Source organism: Artibeus jamaicensis, unplaced genomic scaffold (genome assembly GCF_021234435.1).
Source record: "Artibeus jamaicensis isolate MK-2021 breed Jamaican fruit bat unplaced genomic scaffold, CSHL_Jam_final contig_391, whole genome shotgun sequence".
NCBI classification, from domain to species: domain Eukaryota; kingdom Metazoa; phylum Chordata; class Mammalia; order Chiroptera; family Phyllostomidae; genus Artibeus; species Artibeus jamaicensis.
This window is the reverse complement of record NW_026521814.1, coordinates 10952032-10978102: the sequence shown is the minus strand read 5'-3', so window position 1 is coordinate 10978102 and position 26071 is coordinate 10952032. Positions and strand designations below refer to the sequence as shown.

Sequence of the window (26071 nt, the reverse complement as noted above, 5' to 3'; positions counted from 1 at the left end):
CCAAGTCCGGTCTCCTTCCATCACCATTTACCCTTCCCTTTACCCTCTTCTTAAATTAGGTTGAAATTTACCCAAAAGATTTAAAATGCAATTTACCTTTGGGCCAGTTCCTGGTTTTAAGTGAAAACCAAAAACAAGTTCAAGGTTCACTATTTTTCCCTCATTTTCTTCAGGTTCACCTACCGAGTCCTAAAACAGAAGACAAAACACCATTTTATTCTAGGTAGAGTTTTTACTTTTACTTCTCAATAAAAGATGATTTCTTAGCACTAGTTTTTCCATTCTAATCTATTGTTTAACTTCTGGTTATTTTTGGATGATGCTTCAAATTCCAATTGCTTAAAGCAAGAGAAATGACACCGCCGTGTGCTTCTGAGACTGTTCCCAAAGGCAGTGCATGTCATCTCAGGCACCACAGACTGAATGTCCCCGTGCGACCCTTTTCACGCTGCATCTCGCATCGTGCAGTTTTACCCTGGAAATGCACTGAGCACCTGGAGATGCACCGAGAGACTTTGCCTTGAGAGTTTCACAACACCCGACATATTCACAGGCTGTTCCCGAAGAGGAAGTGTGCAGTTCCGAGAATGTATGTGGAAAGAGGACCAAGCAGAGGAACAAATGAACCTTCTGGGGCTTAGAGATGGAAAACCGCAATTGTTAGTAAGTGAGAATTCTGTGTATCAGGGCAAGTATCTAGTAATTTTATAACAAAGTACAGCATATACCGTTAGACTATATTTTAAAGAACATGTCATACATACTAATATTTGTTCAAACAATAAGCCTCTTGCCCCAAAATGCAAGTGAATGTCCGGAGCTCTAGTGTGTGAATTCCTTCAGTGACTTACGAGTTAGACGAAGGTCACCAGAGCCAGGTGGGAGGCCAGAGGTTGGCACTTCCATCCTCTAGCCACTAAGGTGACATGTGTGGTTCTTATCATGAGTGTATTGTTAATGTTTCAACTTTCAGGGAATATGGGTATTCAGTTTAGGCACATCCCAAGCTTCACTCAAAGGGCCTTTTGTTGGACAGATCTGATTAAATTTCACTTCAAACAACAGTTCCCGACATCGGCAGATCTGGGTGTAGAGGCAGCAGGTGCATGTGCCAATAAAAGCAGCATTTTCTCAGTAGGAAAAAAGCTCACTTACCTTGATTAGTGGTGGGAAGTGAAACAAGTTCAGGTAATCATGGGTTAATTTCTCAATGGCTGACTGTAAAAAAACCACATGACTTTATTAATGATCCGATAATGCAGAGAGGATTAAAATTATTGTGCAACTATAAAGGCATTCTTTATTTACGTAGTTCATATAATATCTTGGGGATGTTAATATCCAACACCTATTGAGAATAAACCTGATTGTTCACAGTGTTATGTGCAGTTTGTAATTATTTAATGGGACGGGAAGATATTTAAGAACTTAAATTTCAAACTAAACAATAAATAAAACCATTCTTCAAACATTGCTATAGTGGTGACAAGTTAATGTTCCAGCCTATAGAATGCAGTTGTCACCCAGGGTAACTGGGAGAAACAATAAAGAACACAAATATATCACCAGAGGCTTGTCATTAAGGCTGAAATCTCACGAAAAGGTGTGTTGCATTGTAACGGCTTTTCCATGGGTAAGTGTCCAACACTCCCGCCCCAATGAAGCACAAAGAACTCTTAAAGGACAGGACCATTTGAATTATGATTCTTTTTTATATTCATCAGGTATAATCCAGCTTTACTGTGAACCGAACATGCCATGTAGAGAATAAGAAAGTGCCAATAGGAGAGAAATTAGATGCATTTTACAAAATGCAGTGAAAGCCGTTGACACTTGACAATGTAATGAACGCTTGCTGGACGTTCAGCCCCATTCCTTGTACGCAGCCCCTCCACATGAGGGCTGCCGGGCACGGGAAGAAGGGAGCCCAGACAGGCTCCAAGGGGACATGAGCAGCAGAAGGGTAGGTGGAAGGACTGCTCCGGTGGCTGGATTTATGACCCAGCGTTTAAAGCTGAGAGCCTCTTGGAGAAGGCATGCAGCAATGCTTGTGTCTTAGTGAAAGAGCAGAAAAGGAAGGGCTCGTCTCCCCAGGAGTGTGTGGGTGTGTAACACTTCTGACAAGCACCATGAGGGCTCCTCCAGTCTGGAGATACTCATCCAGTATACCACCCCGAAAGGCCCAGCTGGAAGCATCGTTTATCCTCAGCACCCCAAGTGTGTACGCAGGCCCCTCCATTGCAAGTTTTCTTGACTCTTTTCCCTTGATTTTCCCCTCTCGTATAAGCTGATTGGTCCAGCTGAGTTCAATGGAGTGTCACCTGTTCATGGAGCCCCCAGTATGTGGCCACTCTAATACAGCTGGGCTCTGGCAGTTAGGTGGAGAGTCCACATGCCTGACTTTTGTGACTCACCCCTTGAGAACCAACTGTCTTTGTGTGCACATGCAGACTCAGCTGGGATCTGTCCCCACACAGATGCTGGTCACGCCCTCTTTGGAGCTCAGGGGCAGAGGACACCAGGCTGACCCCGCCCCATCTGGTAGGGTCCCACAGTGGCTTTTTCTCTGGGCAAGTGTTTCTCGGCTTCTCAACAGCAAGGGCCTTGTTTCTATAAAGCTTTTTTGACTTTTGGCTTCAGTGACACTATTCTCTGCTCCCTGTGCTACTTCCTAGCTGCAAACAGCTCTTACATCCGGTGTCCTTCCTTCTCTTCGTTCTCATTTTCACTCCACTAGTGATGCCTTACTATTCTCTATACTACAACCTCTGAACTGCTCTTTCAAAATCCAGCCTTTCCTTTCTAACCCACTTTACAACTTCCAGAAGCAAAGTTTTAAATATGTCAATCCCCCAAACTTCTAATACTCCCCACAGGTTCCTGATCCCAGGTCAAATCCTGGATCCCAGGCCTGAGGTCGTAAGCTGTCCACCTGCCTCCTGCTTTCTGTATCCTGAATTCTCTTCTGTACCTAGGCTTCCATCCGACGGAGACACTCGCTGTTCCTTTACATTCTCTTCTGCTCTCTTTTTCTCTTAATTCCTTATTCTCTGTCTAGATCAGTGTTTTTCCTTTCCCTCTCCTGTCTACATTCCAAATTCTGTGCCTCCTTCAGGATCCAGCCCAAGGTCACCTGCTCCCTGTTCTTTTCTTTCTCTGCCTCCCCCGCTGCCCCTCCGGAGCAGAGGTAATGAAATAGCTCTTTTCCTATGAATTGTGAAGACCCTATACTATGAGAGGTTGTATGTACATGTTTTATCTCTTCTCCGGGACATAAATTCCTCTGGGGAGAACTTTTCCTTGTGTCCTCTGAGGCCCAGTCTGGCAATAAGTAGGCATTTAATGAATTTGTTGAACGAGAACACATTTGCTGGACTTCGCCTGTGGTGAGTGACACCAGCCGGCGTGGAGGGGCACTTTGGCTGTCCCAGGCCAGGTCTGGGAATGTTGAAATCCCGGTCGGTTGTGGTGAGGTGTCGCAGCTTGCCACCCCCTTTCCTCCTGTCTGCTCCTTAAGGAACGTTGGTCTTTTTCCAACGCCAACAGAGGCGGGAGCGTCTTACTGGGCAGCTGCCAAATAACTTAAGACTTACCAAATTTCTCCTTTGGAACTCTGAAACTTCTCTGTACCAGAGAAAATAATTTTTCCTACTGTAGTCCATCAAAGGCAGTGCAGATTTTGGGGATGAATCTGCCCACACTCAGAGGTCAAGATTAAGTTGTTTGCCAGCCTTTGAAGTGTATATATATATATATGAGGTTTCTGACTCAGACTCTTAGAGGGAAGAAACATGAAGGTTAAGGCTAAGCCCCTTCCCTGGGTTAACACCTGCTTATTCTTGGGCTCTTAACTCCTTCACAATTCTTCACAGAAGCCCTTCCTCAGTCCAACCTCATCTCTTCGTTTTGATATTTCTCACAGCTGTCATTTTACCACCATTGCAGGATTAGGACCTGTATCTTCTCCACTAGGGACTTCCTCAGGATGTGGGGGTGATAGGCAGGTGTATCCAGGCGACTTCTGCTGTGTCAGGTATTACCCCTTTTTGTTGTGGACAGTGAGGAAAAAGGAGGGTCCCATGGGCGCAGCGGCTAAATAGCAGCTGGCGTGGACACCGTTCTGCACGGCCGGTGTACCCGTTTGTGCCCGCAGCCGCCCACACAGCCCACGGTCTGCCACAGAGCAGGAGCCCAGGGAGGAGCCGCTGGCTGCTCTCGTTCTGAGGTACCTTTATGTGAATGATATGCCCCCTGGAGACAATGCCCATGTCTTTCAAGTCTTCCTCCTCCAGAAGCAGCAGTCGCTTCCCCGTGATGTTGTTCTCCTTAAACAAGCTTGCATAGACGCTCATCTCCGCCGAAGAGTCCCCTGAAGGAAGCGATTAGAAGGCGGGATAAAATGAGACTAAAGCGTATCCGGAGCAAAGTTAACTCCATGAATTAAGAAGGTAAATTGTTCCACTTGCCTTTTCGGACGAGCTGCTGAACCCAAAAATACTGCGAAAGAGAGGACACAGACAGTTTTGAAGATTCTTGCGTGCTCCATGGCCAGACTTAACAGTAACACCTGTAGTTCTCCATAGAGTAAAATGTCTTTAATTCTTGTAAAACAGAAAGTTTTCTCTCTATGATTTTAAAACTTTAAGCTTCCAAATAGGAGCTATCCCCCTCTTTGGGGCTCTTGGACACTTGAGGGATTTGGTTTTCCTTCTTATTTGGGAGATATACAAAAATCCTTTCAAAAAGGTTCTTCAAATGATTTTCTGTTCGTGTCCCTGGGGCTACGGAGGGGCACTGGTTTACCCAGCCATTGTATGAGTAACAGGGAGCACACGGCAGTGGACAGAGAAGTGGGTGGAATGTGTCCTCTGTTCTAGGCCTGGTCATGAAGTAGCCATGGGGACCGAGACAAGTTAAAGCGTGGAGCTCCCTATACAGAACAAGGCTGGACGCGGTGCCCTTTAATTTCACCTGCTGCACACTTACTGGCAGCTTCTCATAGTGCCCAGGTCAAGGGCGACCGAAGGGAGGCCAGATCCAGTCCCACCAATTCTGCCCTTGATCCTGGAAATCTATTTAAATGGTCTGAAAACCACTGAACCTCAGGCAGGGCAAAGACTAAAAAATAGCCTTTAATTTTTTTTCTTTTCAAATTAGATACCCCAGCTTTGCGGCTGGGGATAAAGGGATTCTATCCATGTCTGTGAATAAAGGAGATCCTAAGTCCTCGTTCCCTGTTAGGTGGGTTTGGCAGGAACCCCAGAATCACTGGGGCTCAGCAAATGGGGTGAAGTAGACGCAGCTGGTGCCAAGTTTCCTTTCCCTATAGAAGCCAGAGGTCAACTAATGTTGAAAGCGATTTTGCTTCACCAGAATACAAAGGGCAGGGAGGGAAGTTCCCTGGTGCAGAAACCAGGTTGAATTAGGTAAACAGACCTTCCCAGGAGTTTCCAGCAGGGAGTTTGTACCTTGTGGCACCTGGTCCACTCCCCAGGGTGGGAGCCCGCTGAGGATGGCATTACAGCTGTTTCCTTCCTTTTCATTGAATGATACTTTGAGCGTAAGCCCCTGAGGTGTCTGATCAAGAATTCTCAGCCCTGTTTCTCGCTAAGGACGCAGATACGGGGATACGATGGACTAAACAGGAGTCTCCCCCAGGCCACTCCCCAAGTGCAGGTTGCAGGACTTGATTTAAGTCTGTCCATATTCCCTCAAAAACATAGGGGATTCTCTGGCTCCACTTGCAAGGAACGTCTGAGAGCTCGTGTCCGTCTGCCTTGGGAAGGTCGGCGTAAAGGTGGCAAAAACGAACCTGCCACATTTGAACTGGCCTAAGGTGCAGAGGAGACCCAGCTCAGCGGAATGGCCTTTACTGGATCTTTCTCCAGCATGGTTCAAGTGCATCCCTGGTAATCTTAAGAAAATTTAAGGTAAAAAGTTTTAAGTGCATTGATTTGGTATCCTGCACAAGCCCTTTAGTTTTGTCCTTGGTATATTCATTACGGTGTTCTGGAATCCCTTTCTGAGCAAAGAGGGAGGTAGAATCCTCTCGTAAGATTTGAAGAGATGCTTGCTTTGCTCTTCAGGCCTTATTTTAAACATTACTGCACTAAAAACAGAAAAACATGGAATCTGTCAACTTCTAGTTCCTAAGGCCCAAGCCCCTCTGGCTGCGTCTTTAACTCGTGGACAAGTTTAGGAAATACCTGCCCCCATCACAGGAGGCGTCAGCAGGAGCAGCTTACCACGTCGTCTTCGGTCCACGAGCCGATCTCAAAGGAAGGCAGCAGCTGCATGGGAAATACGAATGGGATTTTTAGAAAGTAATATTATCATGGTCTTCTTGGTTTATCCCGTTGTCTAGTTTAGCTCTCAGGTGCTGCTCTGGCTTGCTTCCTCTCACAGGTAAGGTTGGATAGAAAACAAGTTTCCCGACCTTAAGAGGAATTTTCCAGTGCTCCAAGGATTTTTCCCACAGAAACCGATCAGGTGCATCAACCACTCAGTAAGAATTCATTGCACCTTTTCTTTTAGATTTTTTTAAAATTTAGAGAGAGAGGAATGGGGCAGATATCAGTTTGTTGTTCCACTTATTTATGCATTCATTGGTTGATTTTTGTATGTGCTCCTGCCAGGGACTGAACCTGCAATCTTGGCGTATCAGGACAATGCCCTGACCAACCAAGTCACCTGGCCAGGGCCCAACTCATTGCACTTTGTGAGCTGCTGTAACTGGACACTGTACCTCTTGAGATTTTTCTGTCTCGGTACTTGACACAAGAGTCCTTTTATGGCCCACAATAGGGCTCGAAAGTCAAGGAATTTCTGACATTTGTCAGATTCCAGAGCCTTCCTTGGAGTTCTCAGTCAGCATGAGTATAGTTTGATTTTTAATGAAAAGTCCAAAGCAACCATTTGGTAACTAGACGACTCATGCTTGTTCTGCACAGGAGAATTCCTAAGTGTTTAACTAAATGTTCTGCTTGCTTTATATTTTTAAAGCCAAATATTAGGATCCATGAATGAAAGACAAGTGAAAGTGGAACTGTTCTAAGAAGCCCAGGTTGCAAATTTGCTCTAAAACAAGCAAATAAATTTTAAAAACTCCCTCTCTGTGGGGCATGCAAACATGAAAGGTAACTTTGCAAGAGGTTTTCAGAGCCAGAGGGCCAGTCTTTCCAAGCGCCCCCGCACCCCCCACCCCCCCGCCCCGAGACTGAATGATAAATGCCTACACAGCTTGGAAAAAAACAAACCTTGTGTCTCCTGTGACTTGGTTTAGAGTTTGTGATAGCCATTAATTTTAACTAACTTAACTCGTCAAAATGGTTGAATTGCTCACAAGATAATGCGGCAAAGTGCTATTTAACCTCAGTTAAAAATAACATTTTTTGTGGGTAAGTTGGAAAAAAGCTGAACTTGGTTATTTTTAACACTAGTGTAAAAATGAGAGGGTAGGCGAGTTAATTCTTTTAGTCTGCAGGCACTTTGAACTCAAAGGCCCAAACCCTGCCAGGAAACGTATGTCTTTGCCTTCAATGAGCTTTAAATTGAAATGGGGTAAAACAGGTATGAATTACTCACAGAGGGTTGCAGGTCACCTTCATCTTGGTTTATATTCAGAGTGTAACCCAAGATGAAGCATTCCTGGCAGAGTGCTTGGCATACACAACGTGGTAAATTTTTGTTGAACAACTTGTTGAATGAGTAAAATTGAAGGGTGCATTTATAAAAACACTGAATTCTCCAGTATAGAGTTCACCGTCTATGGGCTTGCCAGGGAAAAGGGCGGGTTTCGTAGGCTAAGATGAGGGGAATGGAAGGCACAGTGGCTTGAGCTGGGCACTCAGGGCCAGGAGAAAGGCAGTGACTGCGGGTGAGAAGCATCAGGGCAAGACACTGGCAGTGGTGGGGGGCGGGCAGAGGAAGGGTGGGCGGGGCACGCTTGCCCTACCAGGGCTCCGGATGCAGTGTGTGTCTAAGGATAAAGGGACATTAGGCTGGCTCTGGGGGGTCAGGCAGAATTTTTTTTTAAAATCCACTGGTTACAATGACTGTGACTGTGTAGAGTTTGAGTAATGAAGATAAGGTGCAAAGGCAGAACTCACTACCACTCTCTCCTCTGCTGCCCCCACGTGCTGCATTCCCTTGGGACGGTCCCTTCCCTCTGAAACACCTGGCGTACAAAGGAATCAGTGGTCGCGTGCACTCACCTGCTTTAATAATGCAGAAAGGAAAACCATGTGAGGAATAGGGTCTAAAAGTAAACTCCATCAAAGAGAATACGTGACAAGTTTTATTTCTTCACAGGGCACAGGGCAGCTGGGCACAGCTGCAGAACCATGTCATCTCCCTTTTCCGTCACGGACACAATTGTGAAGTAAGAACTTGTTCCAGAAATGTTTCCCTGCATCAGGGCTGGCTTTTATAGTAGGAAGAGAGGGATGTGCAGCATTTTGATTTTTATACCATTCGCAGATGTTGTGCTAAACAAAAGTGATAAAGAAGTATTTCTTGAGCCCTGGCTAGTGAAGCTCAGTGGATTGAGTGCTGGCCTGTGAACCAAAGGGTCGCCGGTTCAATTCCCAGTCAGGGCACATGCCTGGGTTGCAGGTGAGGTCCCCAGTAGGGGGCATGCAAGAGGCAACCACACACTGATGTTTCTCTCCCTCTCTTCTTCCTCCCTCCCTCTCTCTAAAAAAATAAAATTAAAAAAAAGAGAGAAGTATTTCTTGATTAGAATAAAGGTTGTCAATGAAGCAACTAATCAATATGAGCACTTTTGGCTTTCATGTCAAAAGGAGAGTTTTATTGCACTCTGAGGATGGCTCATCAAGATGACGCCAAGGGAAAGGTACTGGGTTCCGGTTGGTATGTGCTGTGGCAGAATTTTCTCTTTTGTTTAAATCCTCACGGGAGTGTATGTGATATGTTTTTATTGATGAGAGAGAGAGAGAAACATTGATGGGTTGCCTCCCGTGGGTGCTCCTACTGGGGATGGAAACTGCAGCCTCCTTTTGGTGTATGGGACGATGCTCCAACCAGCTGAGCCACCTGGGCAGGGCGTGCTCGGCAGGGTGCTCGCCAAGACCAGTGAGAAGGCACTGTTGCAAGGCAGTCTGGACTGGGCAGGACAGGGGTGGAGTTAGTGACCTCCAGCCCCACAGTGGCTCACCATTCCCTTATGTTTTCTGCACCTTGTTAACACGTCAGTGTCTCTGCTGCAGGGTGGGTCCTAAGCCTTCTGTCTCTCTTTAGAGATAAAGAAAAATCCAACTTGTGACTGCCCCGTCACTTTACAAATCCATTATTTACACTCCAACTGACTTTAGGGGAGAAAAGCTCACACTCGTGGGCGTGCGTGTGACATCAAAGGATGTTGGGAATCAAATCTAACAGAGATGTGATGTACACAGTAACACATAACGAAGGGATTTACTGTCAAAATGTTTATTGTAAAATGGAGTCTTAAAACAAAGGAAAGCAAAGTTCACATCAAAATGAAATTTATGACACCAACTCGGATTTCTGAGTACATTGTGGACTTTGTGCTGGAATATCAAGCCCCAGCGATCACGTCGGTAACCGCACAGCCCTGCCACGTAAGTCATCTTCCATACAAACATCGCACAAGATTTTGGCATAGAACTTGCTCAGGACAACATTGCAATAGAATAACTGAGAAAAAACTTGTTAAAAAAACCCAATAAAGTGGTAATGCCATCTCTTCAAAGCTCACACTCAAAGAATATAAATATTTTCTTATTTAGTACAAAAATTTTAAAACAGTGTAAAAGCAATATGTGCACTGTATTATGTTTGACATTAAAAGATATATTATGCTGCACACAATGTAAAATATTTAATGTAGGTGCTTGAAACTCTACTCTGAAGTAAATAATCACATGCCGGAAAGCTCCGCCCAGGCAATAGAGTGCGAAGTGGGTGGGAATCAGAGAAAAGGCAGCGAGTCCTCCAGATTTCCTGGTAGACACTCGTGGTTCATCCCGGGAGAGGTGCACCTAAGAGCTGGCGGATAGTGCTGCAGTCGAAAGACAGACCGGAGCCTTCTCTCCGGCAGTGCTTACGGTCTAAGCCGGAAACAGTCTTACTCAAAAGCAGCAAAGGTACCTGATTATAGAAAACTGTGCCCTGTTACACATGTGGTTTGGTGAGACTGCTAATTTCAAAAGGCTGCCACAAGTGTAGTGTATCAAAAAAAAAGAAAGTATCAATATTTAACTTGGGATAAGTTTTAAGATGGTCTTTCATGCAATCATTACCACTCCAATGAAAACTCTAAAAATAAAGTTATGTACCTTGTAGTGCTGCAGAAGTCATTTTAGATTGCTCCCAAATCTTGCCCCCAGTTCCTTGGTCTTAATGGGGATCAAGTTTGAATTCCTCAGCTGGTGTTCAAGTCTAACAAATCTGCTGCATGTTAAAAATCATGGGCTAAAAACTGGCCTTCAACAGTTCCACAACATTAAAAACAAGAGGGCCTGCAACCTCTTTACATTGGTTACTCATGTAAGATATTAAATTGTGACTTCGCTAAAAAAAAAAAAGAAAAGAAAAGAAAAGAGACTCAGGAAAAGGGCCCTTTGAAACGAACCTGGCTACTTTGCAGAACTGTAACCTCAGTGGTGTTTTTCTTTGTTAGTGTGGCATTTGTGTAACAGGAGAGTAAATTGAGCTGTTTCATGAAGTTTCCACCAGCATTGTCACAGGGAAAGAAACCATTTCCACAAGTGGGGGAGGGTGGTTAAGATAAATGCCACAAACATACAAAAATCAGATGGGATAATTGTAATTCTGTCAGTGCATCTCTGACTGGGATGGCTTTTGTTTGGGGGGGGAAGTTAGACATGGAACTCTGAAACTGCCAGGTTTTTCAGAAAGCTGCTCCGTGGAAGAGGGGGAAATAGGGATTCCAGATGGAATTCTTCCTGGGGTGTGACTGTCCCTGGCATTTGGGATGCTACCATTTCTGGCACTGGGCATGAAATACACCCCGGCTACCACGACAAGCAGAACTATGGCTAGTACTCTCCTCCCCATAAGGTGCCAGCCCTGCCTCCGGTGAGAACCACTAGCAGGTGCCACCAGATTCCACACGGTCGCCTTCATGAGTAAAGGGAAGGAGCTGAAAGAATAGTGTATTTGCACTCGTGTGTCTCTGACAATTACTACTACACTTGAGAGTTTCAACTCTCATTGTGAATCTTCAAATTTCTGTTTCTTTCCCTTTTCTTATAAATGCCCCTTTTTATAAGGCAAATCATCAGAAATAAATCCAACAGCAATAATTAGCCATTTCTAACGTTGATCTGAAAAGTGAATTAGAAGCTGCACAATTAACTTCAGCATTAGATTTTATGCGCATGGCCGATAACCATTTCTTTTTAAACTTAATAAAACTAATAACAGAGTCTAAAGTCTTCTAATCTTCACAGAGTGAGACCACATTAAAATTCAGTTTTATGATGCAGGTTTCAGGGATGTTCAATGCCTTAGAAAGATACTGATTTGGAACAGAGAGGAAATAGGCAGGACCATATGGTAACGGCCAGTAGCCTAATTCTTGGTGAAGAGCGATTTCAAGCTTATCACTGAGGTTATTTATCTGTTGGGTCCTCGATCTAGCAGTTTCTTGATGGTAGAGTACTGAGTTACAACCATCTCTGGAATATTGATGGGAATTGAGAGGTTAACAAATATTACCTAATTCATGGTAACTCTGGGCCTGGGTATTGAGTCCTATTACCTTTATCTTTTGGCCCTATTTGACTGGTTTTATTAATGCAGCAAAACTTCATGTATAGTCGTAATAGATTTATATGTAGAGGAAAAAAGTCAGTTTCATTCAGTTCCCATGTTTTAAGTTTATTGCTGATTCTCCCTAAGGAGGGGCAAGGCTTATACCCTTACACAAAGTGCACAGATCCCAAACTCAGCCCACAGAGATGCCCTTGTCGGCAGACCTGTCCTCCGACCTCAGCTGCACATTGGACAACCACGCACACCCTGTGCACCTGAGCCTCCTTCCCTGTGTTACTCTTCAGCAGGCACTTCTCAAATGTGTTCAACTATATCATACATTAGCTTTATTTATTGTTAATCTCTGCTCTGTAGCCTGTAAGGTCTATAGGTGCACATGTTTTTGTCCTGCTGTTGCCCAGAATAGTACCTGGTGCAGAGAAGGGGCTTGATGGATATTTGTGGAATGAATGACTTTATCTTTGCCTGGTAAAATGTGCAAGAGAATTATTTTTCAATTTATATTTTTATTCTTTTGTATCCCTGCCCCCCCACTACTATTTAGCCCCCTTATAGCAAGAGGCTTTTCAACTATCCTCTTTGGCTCTCTCCTTCAGGTTGCTAAGCCTTAGTACCCCAGGGCATGCTGGGAAGTCGAGTTAAAAACTGCCCCTTGAGCTCCACTCCCAGACTTTCTGCTAGAGTGGCTTGCCTTGAATCAGGGAGCACAGACAGGATGCTTAGGAAGGTGTGTGCCGATCCGTCATCAGCAGCATATTGTGGTGTGCGTTTATCCGTATCTACGTACCAGACTGGGTAAGCGGGGAACCATATTCTAGGTGAGACGCTGACCTCTCCTTTTCACATTTACTTAGTCTGTTGGCAGTCGCTTCAAAGAGCAACAGAATAAATCTACAGCTCATATTCTTTCCTGAAAGCGAGCCACTTTTAATTTCATGTCATACTGAACAATTATCACTTGAAGTTGATAGTTTTGTTTTCCATAAGGTTACTGAAACCATTTATTTTTCAGTGCCTTTTCCCTGACATAATTACAGTAGGTAATATTAACTGACCATTTACCATGGGCCTGGTACTTAAGGGCTTTACATGTGTTATTTAATAATAATAATAATAATCATAGTAATAATCCTCACAACAATCCTTTGAAGTAGGTACTATTATCATTCTCATGTTAAGGAGCAAACAGACACACAGAGGTTAAATAATGTGCCCAAGGCAGCCCAGTGAGCCGACCCAGGGCCCTGAACCGCACTCTGACTTCAGATCGCTCTCTCCACCCTCCACGTACGCAGGCTGTTCTACATGCCACCCCCACAACATTTTACTCGTTACTTTTCTCCAAATAAAGGTGGAACAGTGTACTGATCATTTCATGTATTTTTCAGCTTTTAATGGGGATCAGAAGCATGCCAAGCTTCAAATTCCAGAAGGCTTTTTATGATCAAATATACTTGGAAATAGTACTAGATAATATCTATGATGATATCCTTTCTTAAATCTCCCATAAAAAGAATCACCGAAAGCATTTTGATTTAATAGTCAAATGAATGGCACTGCCCTCTAATTTAGGCTGAATCACTATTTGTTCTTTCGTCTTTTTTTTATATAACTATAAATGTTCCAGATTTTTTTTAAAAAAAAGAAATAGTGTTTAATAGTTTAAACAAGCTTTAACAAAGATGCAATAACATTCAGAGAACCTCTCCGGCTGCCCGGGTTTTCAGAGTGGCACTGACAACTACTTCTCTGTAACACCGGCATTGCTTGGTCAGGGTTCGAGAAACACAACTCTGGAAGGCTGCACTCGATATAAAAAGAACCCTTCCTCTTGCACTTTTGCCTAAGTGATGAAAACTTATCTTTGCTATTCCTTTTATAATATTTCCTTCTTTGAAAAAATCTGTACACGTGTTTAGAATCCACGATGATCAACCCCTCCAGAAAGCAAACATGCACAGCAGAGGGGCAGAGCAGGCCTGCCTCACACTCACAACGCCTGAAAGTTTCCCTTTAAGACGATCCCTTTAAGAAAGGGAGGTATCTCTTTCTCTCTCTATAAAGGAAAAGGCGAGCCTTAGATGGCAGTGTGCTGTTGTCCAGAAGCTTCCAGGCCAGCACTGGTATGGAAGCCCGTGATAGCTGCTGTTTTCGAACTAGAGTATTTCTCCTTCAGCTGTACTATTGAGAACATCTCCCAGGTTTTGCTTTGAATAGTTGTGCTGTGAAGTACTGAAAATTCTTGGCATTTAGGTATTTCTGAAGAGGTATTTGTTATAACCTTCTTTCATCTCACTTTTCTTATTGTTGGCTTTTGTAGTCACTATCAATTATTTCTGACAGGACAGTGTATTGCCGCAAGAAAAAAAAAGTAGCATGTTATAAGAAAATCAAGTGTCAAAGAAGAATTAGGAGTTAAGAGTGCTTGCTCAAAATGTAAGTTTTCTTATGCAATTGAATAAACGAAATCAAACCAAATCAAATACAAGCTATCAAGCTATTCATTAAAGAAAAAAGTCAAAATGCCATTAGTTAAAAATACTATATTGTATATGGAATCACCAGTTTCTATAATCAGGTACCACATTTGCTGATTCGTATACCTTTTTGGCTTGATCCCCGCCCCCCATTTTTCGGTAAAGCAAAAGCAAATCAAAAATAAAATCAGTAAAGTAATGACTGTCATATAAATGTACTTGGCCTACAAATGCCATGCTTGGTTTTCTACCTCCTTCCTGGTTTTTGTACAGACTGAGATAACAAGTTTCTTTTGTTTTTCCAAACATTTTCAACTTTATTCCTTTGCTTTCTGCTTTCATTCACTATTATTATCCATGTCATTATCCTCCTCATCACCGTCATCATCAGCATCGTCACCTTCTGACAAGTCAAAATCACTGAACCCCAGGGCCAAGTTCACCTTCTTCCCCTTTCTCTTAGATGTGGTTTTGGAAGAATTCTGCTTGGCTTGCATGTTTATCTGCATCCCAGAATGCAGCACGGCTCCTGCTTTGTTCATTGAGAAGATATCCCCAAAGCCCATCAGCATCATGGCCTGCAGACTGGGGCTCATGCCATGGCCCTCCCCGTTACTTGCTGCTGTGATCTGACATGACATCTCTGCACTGTTTGACTCCTCTGTCTTAGATTCAAAGTAAGACTCCTCAGACATTCTTGCAGCAAGAGGCAAGAGAAGCTATCACGAGGAAAGAAAGGACAGAAGGAAAAAGAAATTAGGACCAATTTAAATAAAGGAAACAGATACCACAAAATTAGCCGGCAATGCATGGAAGGTGAATGATTAGGGAAATAAGTGAATATAGGAAATTACATGAGAGTTTATTTAATGGCAGATTTGGCTCCAAGGTATTTGCCATCATTTATAAATGACAGACTAAATCACAGCCCAGAGTGTGCACGCCAAATTTCAAATGGGAAGGACGTTGCAAGTCTTAAGCCCTCTTTTTGCTTAAAACAAAGTAGATTTTAGGGTTTTTCTTAATTTTTCCCAATTTCACTTTCGTAGAGAAATATTAGTGAACTGTCATATTAAAAAAGAAATTAAGTTGAGCTGACATCTCAAGTAAAAATTGAGAAAACTTGTACCAAAGAAGAAAAGCGCAGCGCAGCGCAGCGGGAGCGTGCAAACAGCTGGCGGTCCGTGAGGGTCGAGGGAGGTGAGGTCACTCACGACCCTTTCAGCCCAATCAGTGTCTGACCCTAAACTAAAATGAGTCTACAACTCTCTTGTTTTCATTTATTGCAGCCAGAGAAAATTCTAGTTATTCGATTTATGAAATAATTTACTTGAGAACAAATTCTAGATCCTGTCTCTAACATTTATGTTATAAACAAGTATATATATATATATATATATATATATATATATATATATATAAATAGAGAGGAAAGGAAATTAGTATTAATTTAGATTATTACCTTTTTCTTTCTTCTCTACTTTGTAAGTTTTTTCTTTTAGCAGAACTTTTTTCCTTTCTAGGAATTCTCCTTTTCATGGTGGATACAGACATTTATTTCCTGCATTATATAATTATTTTGAAACAGTAATCCTATTCCTATAAGTGTTGGTCATTTTCATTTTGGGAGTAAAACTGGCTCTGAAAAGTGTTGTTGCCTTTTTTAATTTATTTTATTTTATTACTTTTTAAAATATTTTCTTTTAAAAAAAACTAAAATATATTTTATTAATTATTCCATTACAGTTGTTCTATTTCTCCCCTTCATTCCCCTCCACCCTGCACACCCCTCCCCCACCATTCCCCCCCCTTTAGTTTATGACCACGTGTCTCAAGTTCTTTAGATTCTATATTTCCCATACTATTCTTGCCCTCCCCCCTATCTATTTTCTATCTACCATCTATGCTACTTATTTTCTGTACCTTCTCCCCCCCTTCTCCTTCTCCCACTCCCCTGTTGCTAACCCTCCATGTGATCTTCATTTCTATGGTTCTGCTCCTGATCTAGCTGTCCTCTTAGTTTGCTTTTGTTTTAGGTGTGGTTGTTAATAACTGTGAGTTTGCTGTCCTTTCACTGTTCATGTTTTTTTAACTTCTTTCTCTTAGATAAGTCCCTTTAACATTTCATATAATAAGGGCTTGGTGATGATGAACTCCTTTTTTAAATAGAAATAAATCAGGGCTTATATTTTTGGTGTTGTTTAAATGTGGGTAGGTTTAAGACAAATAGCATACAAATATAAAACAGTAGGGTGACCTTTATATTTTGTGTGTAAAGATATTCTTTAAGGGACAATTTCTTTTCTTTAAATCAAAGTTGGAGGTAAGTTTAAAAAAAAATCCTACTCTATTAAGAAAGGACTGCTGAAGTTGTTAGTTCAATAAGAACATCAGCTAATTGGGCTAAAAAAGTACATATTATATAAAAAAAATTGCTTTAGATCCTTTAACACTGAAAACAGGATATTATTTTCCTAGTAGTCAAATTTCCAAGCTTCTCAAACTTGTTTTCAATTATAAGATACTCTCGGGAAACTCTTTATTGATTATTCATCTTCTTATTTAAAGGGTTCTTCCTTATGTTAAGATCTCAATAAATGTCTCTCAAATAAGCTTTTACTGTTAAGTTTGTTTTTACATTAAGCTATGATAATAATTTTAAAAATAAACATCATTCATATTTATGTATGAAGAATTCATCTTCCCAAATATTTTTAATTTCTTAATTTCAGGGAAAAAATAATTGTCCTTCCTTGAAATAAATCCAATAATACAATTTTAAATACAGTGTGTCAATGTCAAACTTCTATAATTAAGAGGAGGTTAGCTACAGGAAATTTAAGCCTCCAGCCACTTCCTTTTTAAGAAGTTTATTTTTAAAAAGTAAAAATCTTTCTCTCAGAAACCTTATTGAAAGTCATCTAGACACTGAAGTGAGGATAAAAGAAAACACCTATTTATAAAATACCTGAGCACCAACTTTCTTTCCTTCAGAAATACCAGCTGTAAGCAGAAGAGACATTAAAAGCAAGCATGGAGAGAGAGAAAGCGTAGCCTTCCTTAGTGAAGAAGAGGAAGAAAATCTCCGTGCGAAGGTGCTTCACGCTGTCTGTTACTAGACGGCAGCCCTCAGCCGTGCAAGTGCCACACACAACACACTGAGCACTCGGTGCCTGCTCTTCATCACACAACCATGTTTCTAATGAGAGCAAGGACGTGTGCAAGGCCGCCCATAATTTCTTAGCAAAACTAATGCCAGGAAACCAAAGAAAGGTTCTAAAGCAAACTCTAATGGGCGCCTTACTTTTTTCTCACAATGCTGCATTGAGAGTCAAGCCATGCAATGCTTTACAGCTTAAGATTTCAAAGTAATAGTAATAAAAAAACCATCTCAGGATGAGGGCCATGTTTCTGCCTTTCAGCCCTGGGAGAAGCGGGGGCCCCCTCCCTCACACGTCCTCAGGGGAAGGCTTCCCGGGCCTGCCTGTTGGTATCGGTTCAACCAGAACACGGAACTTCCCTTGGCATCTTTCTTGGGGGCCAAGTTAAATTCACTAAACTTATAAAATGTGCTACTTTAAAATACCCATGATAGTCTTACGTATTAGCAATTCAGTTCTCACTTTGGGATTCCCTGAATAACCAAAGTCATTTCTGAAAAAGTTAAATCTATCAATAAACATTTGCCTTCACTTTAATTTCCCTTTTTTTTGGATATCAGGTTGCTTCTCCACATACACTGGAAAAGGAGGCAAACTATTTTAATTTTCAGACGCTGGAAAATATACTTTGTAATTGAGCATTGGCTGCTCAGTGGAGATTAAGGTTTTTAAAAATAGGAAAGCCAGCTGAAGATCACCAACTGAAGGGTATTTGAGTATTTTTTTGGTATAATCGCCATAGCAACTGTCAATAATAAGCTTAAAATATGTAACAAACATACTTTTAATTTTACCTGTACATGTGATTTTTAAAGTGGAGAAATGTGACCCATTAAAAGCCCCGGTAAAACCACTGATAAATTTATACTTCATTTCAAAAGTGATACATCCTTTAAAATAGAAAAGAATGCTGAAATTTGATTATACTCTAATATAGCCTGTGAATATATAAGCTCAAGGTAATTGTATAAAGAGCACAATCCTTAAAGAGGATTACCTTCCTCAAATTATGAAGTTTGGAAGAAACCAAGATATCTCCCAGGTGTAATAAATATTGGAAGCTTGTCCTGACAGAAGTCTTTTTCCAATCTTTTACTGCCCAGGATGATAATGCTAAACTGACTAAGGAATATTCATGTTTGTCAGGTATTAGCTTTATTAAATGTCATTAAATAAGCTTCCTTTTAGAAGAAAAACTTGGTTAAGTTCTGACACATCAAAGACTTACCTAGACAACTAGCTGCCTTGGTGTTACATTTTAAGTTACTGATGAACTTGAAAGAGTTAAACAGCGTTAAGGCACATGTTCAAGGTATCTAGCAGATGGTGTGAAAAACACGATGGATTTTATTTTTTAGTTCTAATATGCGAACACACTGACAGAATAACAGTTCCTAGGGAAAGAGCCAGAAATAGGATAAGCTTTTCTTAGAAATTCCTGGCATTTTTGTTAATTGATGTGAGGCACGAGCTCGTTCTACTTGGGTGTAAGTGTGGGCCCTTTGTAATGCACAGGTGTTAGGCAGGAAGTGCGGAGGTGGCAGGGGGAGGGGAAGCTGCCATGCCGCCATGCTCAGCCGCTCATCTAAGTGGGGGGGGGGGGGGGGGGGCAGGCTAACCCTGCAGGGGGCACTCACCGGGGTGTTGGACTGCTCCGTTAGTTTCTGCTCCCACATCTTCAGGCGTCTTTCTCGTTCTTTGAGTTCCTGCTCTTTAAAGCTGAGATCACGTTCGAGTTTCTTCAGCCTCTCAAGAGTTGCTTCAATTTCACACCTGCACAGAAATAACTGGTTCAAGTCTCGACTTTGCTCAAGAGGTATATTAAATGCTTAGTGGGTCCATTGGAATGCTGAATCAAGATAAAAGGCGAAAACTTGTGCTTTTAAACTAAAGGGCAACAGAAAATAACAAACCTTTCATAGCCTTCAAGATGAATGGGTAGTTTCTAGTTTGGAAAAACAAGCTCAAAATACTTAAACAAAGCTTTGAAGAGCCCCTGGGTCTGAGCCAAAGCTAAGAGCCGGTGTTCTGGTTTAGACATCTAATAAATGCTTACATTTATCTAGCTCCTTACAGTTTACAACAGACTATTACGTAACAGCTCATCCTGCTCTCGTAACAGTTCCTAATCTCACACATAGACAGGAAAATGACACTCAAGTTCGGTGACCCATACCACAGGGTGAGTAAATTCACTTTAGCCTGTTCACTGGCTGAGTAGCTCAAAGAACTGAGTAAGCTGACTGTTTCCTCAGTTGTAAGGGATGATGGTTACCAACTTGCCTGTTCCTAATAATTACCTGTGCAGCCTTGTTAAACAAAAAACCCTCAGATTCCTAGCACCCTTCTTTAGAGCTTATGATTCAGTAGTGCTGGACGGAGCACAGGAATTTCCATTATTTAATAAAAGATCTAGATAATTTTTACAATCAGACACCTGTAGGAAATCCTGGGCCAGAGGCACTCTAAAGTACTTTTTAACTGTAATACTTCAAAAGAAAGTTCCCTCCTCTGTCTCTACAGGCTGACCAACCTCACCACTTGGAACAACATGACCAGTTGTAGAAACCTATAACCTGTATAGGTTACAGAAACTGGTTAAGATGGCTCAGTGTGAATTTTTTTCTCCTGCAGGGCTATCATCATGTTTAAGTCTAAATTCATGCTCTGAAAGCTGGAGGTTCTTTCCCTTGAGTTTCTGAGCAGCCCATGAGAAAAGCACACAAATGCAAAAATGAGAGAAAGGACAGAGAGAGAGAGAGAGAGAGAGAGAGAGAGAGAGAGAGAGAGAGATGGAGGGAGGTGGGGAGAACTGAGGGAAGAAGGGCTGGAGAAGGCTCACAGAGAAAGAAGAGGCCGGAAACAGCTGACTCATGCATTAGCTGCTGAGTGTGGCCAACAGCTGCACCCAGGTGCCACTGAGGCAAACCTGCATGGCACACTAAGTTAGTGGATATACGTAAACACAATCTGCCCTTTTTAGTTCCAGGGGAAATCAGAGTAAGTGGACAGCTTCTTCCAATGCCCTTGGAAATGAGAACAAAATGAAGGGAAACAAACCAATTCTGGGTATTTATTGGCAAATCCCAACTCAGGGAACAGCTACTGAGGTGGGTCTGGATTTGGGCGTGACACTTTACTTCCCTAGTGCCATTTGAAGATAATAAAAACAATATGGTAAAGTCACACTATAGTCCCTGAAGAAAGGCACTGAATCAGCTGCCTTCCAGAGTTATGACTATGTCATGAAATCCAAATTTTACCACTGGTGTTTTAGACATAGATATTATACCCATTCATAAATGTTTGTTTTTAATTTACAAATAGAGGATTGAGGGGGCAAAATTACTGTGAAAAAGCTCAGGTTCAACATTCATTGCAAAGAAAGCAAGAGCCATCTTCAGTCAATGAAAGAGTAGGCGGGTGACGCTTTGTGGCCAGTCTGTGCCTGACTCTCCTGCTGGGGAGACTGAGCTCACTGATGGACGCTCTGATCAGGGCACATGACCAGACATATGTGATCTCACTTGTAATTTAGGGTGAGGATTCATCTCAAGCTCTAGCTCTAGCCCGCTGTGATTTGGCGCCCTTCTGGAAAACAGATCCTCACAGCCAGGTCAGCTGAAAGCTGTCACACAGGAAACCAAACTCTGACAGTAAATATTTTCTTCCTCCATCTGTCTCCCCCACCCCCCAAATCTGTTTCTCAGGCCTGGCTCCCAAAGCCGCTCTGCTAGACACCCCAGGACCCGACACAGTGTTTGGGGGTGCAGGCCACGAAAGGGTGGCCCGGACCCAGGGCGGTGCAAAGGCAGCCGCCCCCTTGCTGTCCCCGTTTGGCTGACACATTGTTGAGCATCCAAATGCATCTGCTGATGCATTCATGTAACTTTCCTGTTGTAAAAAAATATGGTTTAAATGTTTCAATTGATGAAAATTACAGTTTTACTCCTAAACAAAATCTAACCAAGGCTGACTTTGACTAGTATCAATTTTCCAAATGCTAAAAACAGGCAATGAACTATAATTATCTTCTTTTATTAGACAGAAACTTACTTTGAAATAAAAGGTCAATTAGTAAAAAAATGAGCTTTATTATATATACTACATGATAAGTATATATTGTGTATATAATATTTGGTCTTACATATTAAATTTGTGCTAATATCCAAATTGCAAAGATTACATTTTTTAATCTTTTTTAAGCGGCCACGCCACAGTGACAGTATTTTGACCACCAAGACAGACCACAGCCAACAGCATTTTGCCGGCAGACAGAGCCCCGAGGGCTCCAGCAGGACACCACGCAGCTGACTGAGTGCGGGTCGTCACAGGCCGGAGGCCGTGGGCCAGACCACGGGGGCCAGGACGCTGCAACAGGAGGGCACAGCTCCTGCTCAGCATGCTCACCGCTGGTTAAGTCCACAGGAGGACGAACAGGATTTCGTTCCTCTCATTTACTATGTCGAAGTTAAGAACATAGTTTAGGTGGTTTTAAATAACCTGGTTTTAAAAAGATTTCCCAGAATAATTATTTAATTCTCTAAAACTAGATGTTCCATCTGGTCTTTGTGTAGAGGAAGCTCAACCAGAAAACAAGCATTCGCCAGAAACAGCAGAGCAGCACTGGAAGCTGACTTCACTGTGGCTTTAATTCACAACACATGCTTTGGGCAACACCCACATAGTTCAGACACCAAAGGGGGGGGGAGGAGGAGTTGTCTGAATGTGTTGTCTTTTGAATATTCAGATGATCTGACAAAGCATTTAATGTTTTTCAGTACCTGGTCTATTGAGTGAGGTAGCTTTTTTCTTTAATCATAACCTAAAACAACTATACCCTGTAATACTTCTCCTCACTAAAAGGAGTCTAGTCAAGTGAACAGTGCGTGCTAAGCAGTGGGTGGCATGACACTGGCAAGTCCCGGAACAGCACTGCACAGCGTCTGTGCTGCCACAGGCCCATGGGATCCGCCAGCTGGCTCTGGGCACGGGATCGGGCAGGTTACCCGACCTGTCCAGGCCTTCGTTTTGGCATCTGTGGTGTCAGGTTTGCTATGTGGATTAAGAATGATAATCCAAATAAAATATAAGTATCTGGTAAGAATGTAATACATGACAGCTATGTTCATTATTGTTATTACTCTCCGGGTTTTTAACCAAGGCCCAAGCTCAGATAAAACAGTTCCGCTGGTATTCAAACAGTTAATAAGTGCTTCAGGTAACATCAGTCCGTCAGTCTGTCTGCATTCCCTCAGCTTTCAGGATTAACTAGTTCCTGAAAGAAAACCCCCATAGGCAACTATTCGCCTTTTACTAAAACACATCAGTGTTGTACCAATTTTATTCCCCTCATCTCTTGATCTTGAAGCATTTAAAACATTCAATTTATTATTCAACCCACCCAGGTTTATTGTGGAAAATAAAGATATGCAAATAAAAGACATTTTTCCATAATCTCATCACCCGATGGTAACAATAACCTTTTGATACTCTTCTCTGTGTGCACACGCGCATATACACATACATACATGTTTCTTTTACAAAAATGGAATCATTCTAAACATACTAGACTGTGGCCTCCATTTAAGAAATTTATCAGATCTCCAGTGTCAGGAATTGTCCCTTCCTATTCTGTGAATGGAGATACCATCATTTTAAAAACCACAGAAAATCCCCAAATCCCCTTTGATTGCTACTTCTAGGTTTAGAATTCTAAGATGGATGTATCTTCTCTTCTCGCACAATCTCCTCACTCCCGTGTCTAAGAACACCTTTTTTAGGAAGGTAGTATTTTCTCATCAGCAATGTCTGAAAAAATTTATAACTGGGTTATTTTCATAATATAAATTTTTGCCAATCTGTCAAAGGAATTACATTCCCTTTTAATCTTTGATTGCTAAGTGAAGTTGCATGCATTTCATATGTTTCTTGGCCATTAGGTTTCTCCTTTTGTGAGATGCCTTTTCATGTTCTTTAGGGTAATATTTTAATTAAAATGTTAGTTTAATGACAGTAACTGTCTCTCACAGAGGTTTTCAAAGTGCAGTCTGGGGACCCATGAGGACTCTTCAACGAATTCGAGAGGTTAGACGGGTTTTCAGAGTGATGGGAGATACGATCTGCTTTCTCTTCCCACACTGCCCCACAAGTACCCTCCGTGGAGCTCCGTGACGTGTGAAAGCCCGTAGGTGAGGTGCAGAAGCAGGATTTATCGTGATCTTTAAAACAAACCAATAAATACATATTTACATTGTTCCCAGTTCTAGCTTTGAAAACTAGTGACAGATGTAACATTCAAACAAATTCTTCAGAATGTAATGAAGTCCTGAGACCAAAACCTCTCAGAACTGCTGATCTGTCCTACAGTATGTCATTTGCTCTGAAATTTTACTTATGAAGGAGCATATGGCTCCTGGTCATGTGGAGGCTTTACATTTTTACATAGAAAACTTAACCAACTTTCCCCTTCTTTTCTAATTTTGTTGATGCACTTCAAAAGACTCCCACCTCAAGGGTCTCGGTAGTAGGATTAAAATCCTCCAAATCCCTTGGATAAGCGATCAAAGAGCATTTCCTCAGGGAATCCTTTAATTATATCCTCAACTGGATTAGATTTCATGGTCATATCCTCTCAGATGTCCAGTTCCTCACTGACATAATACTTTTCAAAATAGTAATGAGATAATTCTCTGTGTACTTACATTTAGCAGTTTAACCCCAGGCAGTCTGTGTGCCTCCGGGACTGCTCTGCTCATCCCCAAACCCCAACACCCGGAAGGGCACTGTGGCCCCAGAAGACGTTCAGTGGTCATCTGAATGAACTCGTGAGAATATATTTGGCATGGCAAAGTAACCTGTGTATTTACATTCTCGTGGGCAATACCATATTGTCTTTTTATATTATCAGCACCATGGCATTCCCTTCCCCAAATATTTATTGAGCAACTGCTATGGTCAAGGCACATTCTAGATGCTGTAGGTGCAATGATGAACAGAAGAGGTTATCTGACCTCGTCCCATTTTAGCCCGCGAGACACACACTAAACGAACTGTAGAACCACTTACTGATTCCAATAGCAGTAATGGGCTATGGAGGAGCATCTGAGGCAGAACCTCCTCGGTCTGGGGCCAGGAAACTCCTCCTCAAAGACATGTTATTTTACCTGCTCGCTGGCATCAGGGGTGACGTTTTAAACAGGGATGGGTTTTATTTACATATTTTTTCAAATTACCTTTTTATTGAAGTGTAACATCCGTACATGTTACACTTGTAACATACGTACATGAGAACGTGTACATATGCAAAGAGTACAATTCACTGAATTTTCACTAAGTGAACACACCTGTATAACCAGCACCCGGATGAAGAAACAGGTGATTAGCTCTCAGAAGCCCCCCGAGTGGCCTTGTCAGCTGACCCCCGACACTGTACAGGTAATGGCACCCTGACTTCTGACACCACATCAGGACAGTAATTTTTAGTGGCTTTGCAACAGTCTATGGATAGACCGGTATTTTATGTAACCATTGCCCATTTTTCTAATGTTGGACCCCAAAGATGCTTTTTATGTTTAACCATGAAACCCTTTGGACATACATCTTTGTCCACATCTCTTCTTCCTTAGTTTCCTAAAAATGCAACTTCTGGGGCAAATAGCAGGAGGATTTTCAAGCTCTCCATTCTAATTGCTTGCACCAATTCACGGTTCTGCTAGAAGTGTGCGTGAGTGCCCGCTGCCCTGTCCTCACACTATGGGGAGTGTCAGTACCTTTTTGGCCTTCACCGATTGGACAGGTAAAATACCATGATCTACTTAATATACTTTGCATGTTCTAAACAGGGATACATTTTAAACAGAACAAACTACATCTTATAAAAACTGAGGGAGGGAGAAATATGCATCTGTTGGGGCTGAAAGCCAAAAATAAGGACTGATACTCTTAAAATGTGGTTGCTGAGGCCAGAGTAAAGCGGGTCTCATGAGACTGAGTATTTTTGGCTTCTGTCCTAGAGTAATGGGAACTCCTTATACGGATTTGAAGGAGGAGTGATCTGTTTAGATTTGTGCTGAACTCCTATTGTAGGAAACAAAGATTACTTACATGTTTTGCTTTGTTTATTATTTCAACCCAGAACAAAGTCCTCATACCTAGACTAAAGCAGACAGTATTACCTTTTGTATCCCTACATAAGAATTTATTTAACTCGCTAGACTTTGACAGAGATTTCAAAAGAATAAAAATAAATAAAGTTATTGTAAAACACCAACCGAACAGCTCAAAGACGTATCTAACAACAGGAGAAAACAGCTTCGTCATTTACAAAGTGTGTGCAGTATTCATTTGGCATCAGCAGGCGGCGCAGGGCATCACATTTCCGCCAAGGCTCTCAGGAGCAGAGCTGCGGTTACTTAAATCTCTGCTGAGTCAGGGAGGAGTAATGTCAGCTCCCAAATATGCTATTTATATTTGTGCATCATGTGACCTGGCTCAAATGTCTCATCCCGAGCTTACTTCTCCCACTCACACGATACAATTTTCTCATTACTAAACTTGTTTTACACTTGACACAATTGAATAGGGCTTATAACATCTAAAGTTTTCTTTTGAAAGTGCTTTTATAGCCTCACTACCTCCTCCATCCACATT

At 42.1% G+C, this 26071-nt stretch overlaps 1 protein-coding gene across 7 annotated transcripts in view; it reads right to left on the bottom strand.

The window, feature by feature from the left end:
* Positions 1-26071, bottom strand: part of MAP3K20 (mitogen-activated protein kinase kinase kinase 20) — a 159805-nt gene that overhangs the window by 26635 nt on the left and 107099 nt on the right. For 6 of the 7 annotated variants that reach the window (XM_037151277.2, XM_053665205.1, XM_053665206.1 and 3 more), the window contains 6 exons: positions 19057-19192; positions 6246-6290; positions 4467-4497; positions 4230-4369; positions 1156-1218; positions 97-189 (listed from right to left, as the gene is read on the bottom strand). In XM_037151277.2, the coding sequence (XP_037007172.2) occupies positions 97-189; positions 1156-1218; positions 4230-4369; positions 4467-4497; positions 6246-6290; positions 19057-19192 (508 nt within the window). Of the gene's footprint in view, positions 1-96; positions 190-1155; positions 1219-4229; positions 4370-4466; positions 4498-6245; positions 6291-9434; positions 14978-19056; positions 19193-26071 lie in introns of those variants that run through there. The other variant, XM_053665210.1, reaches the window with a different exon arrangement.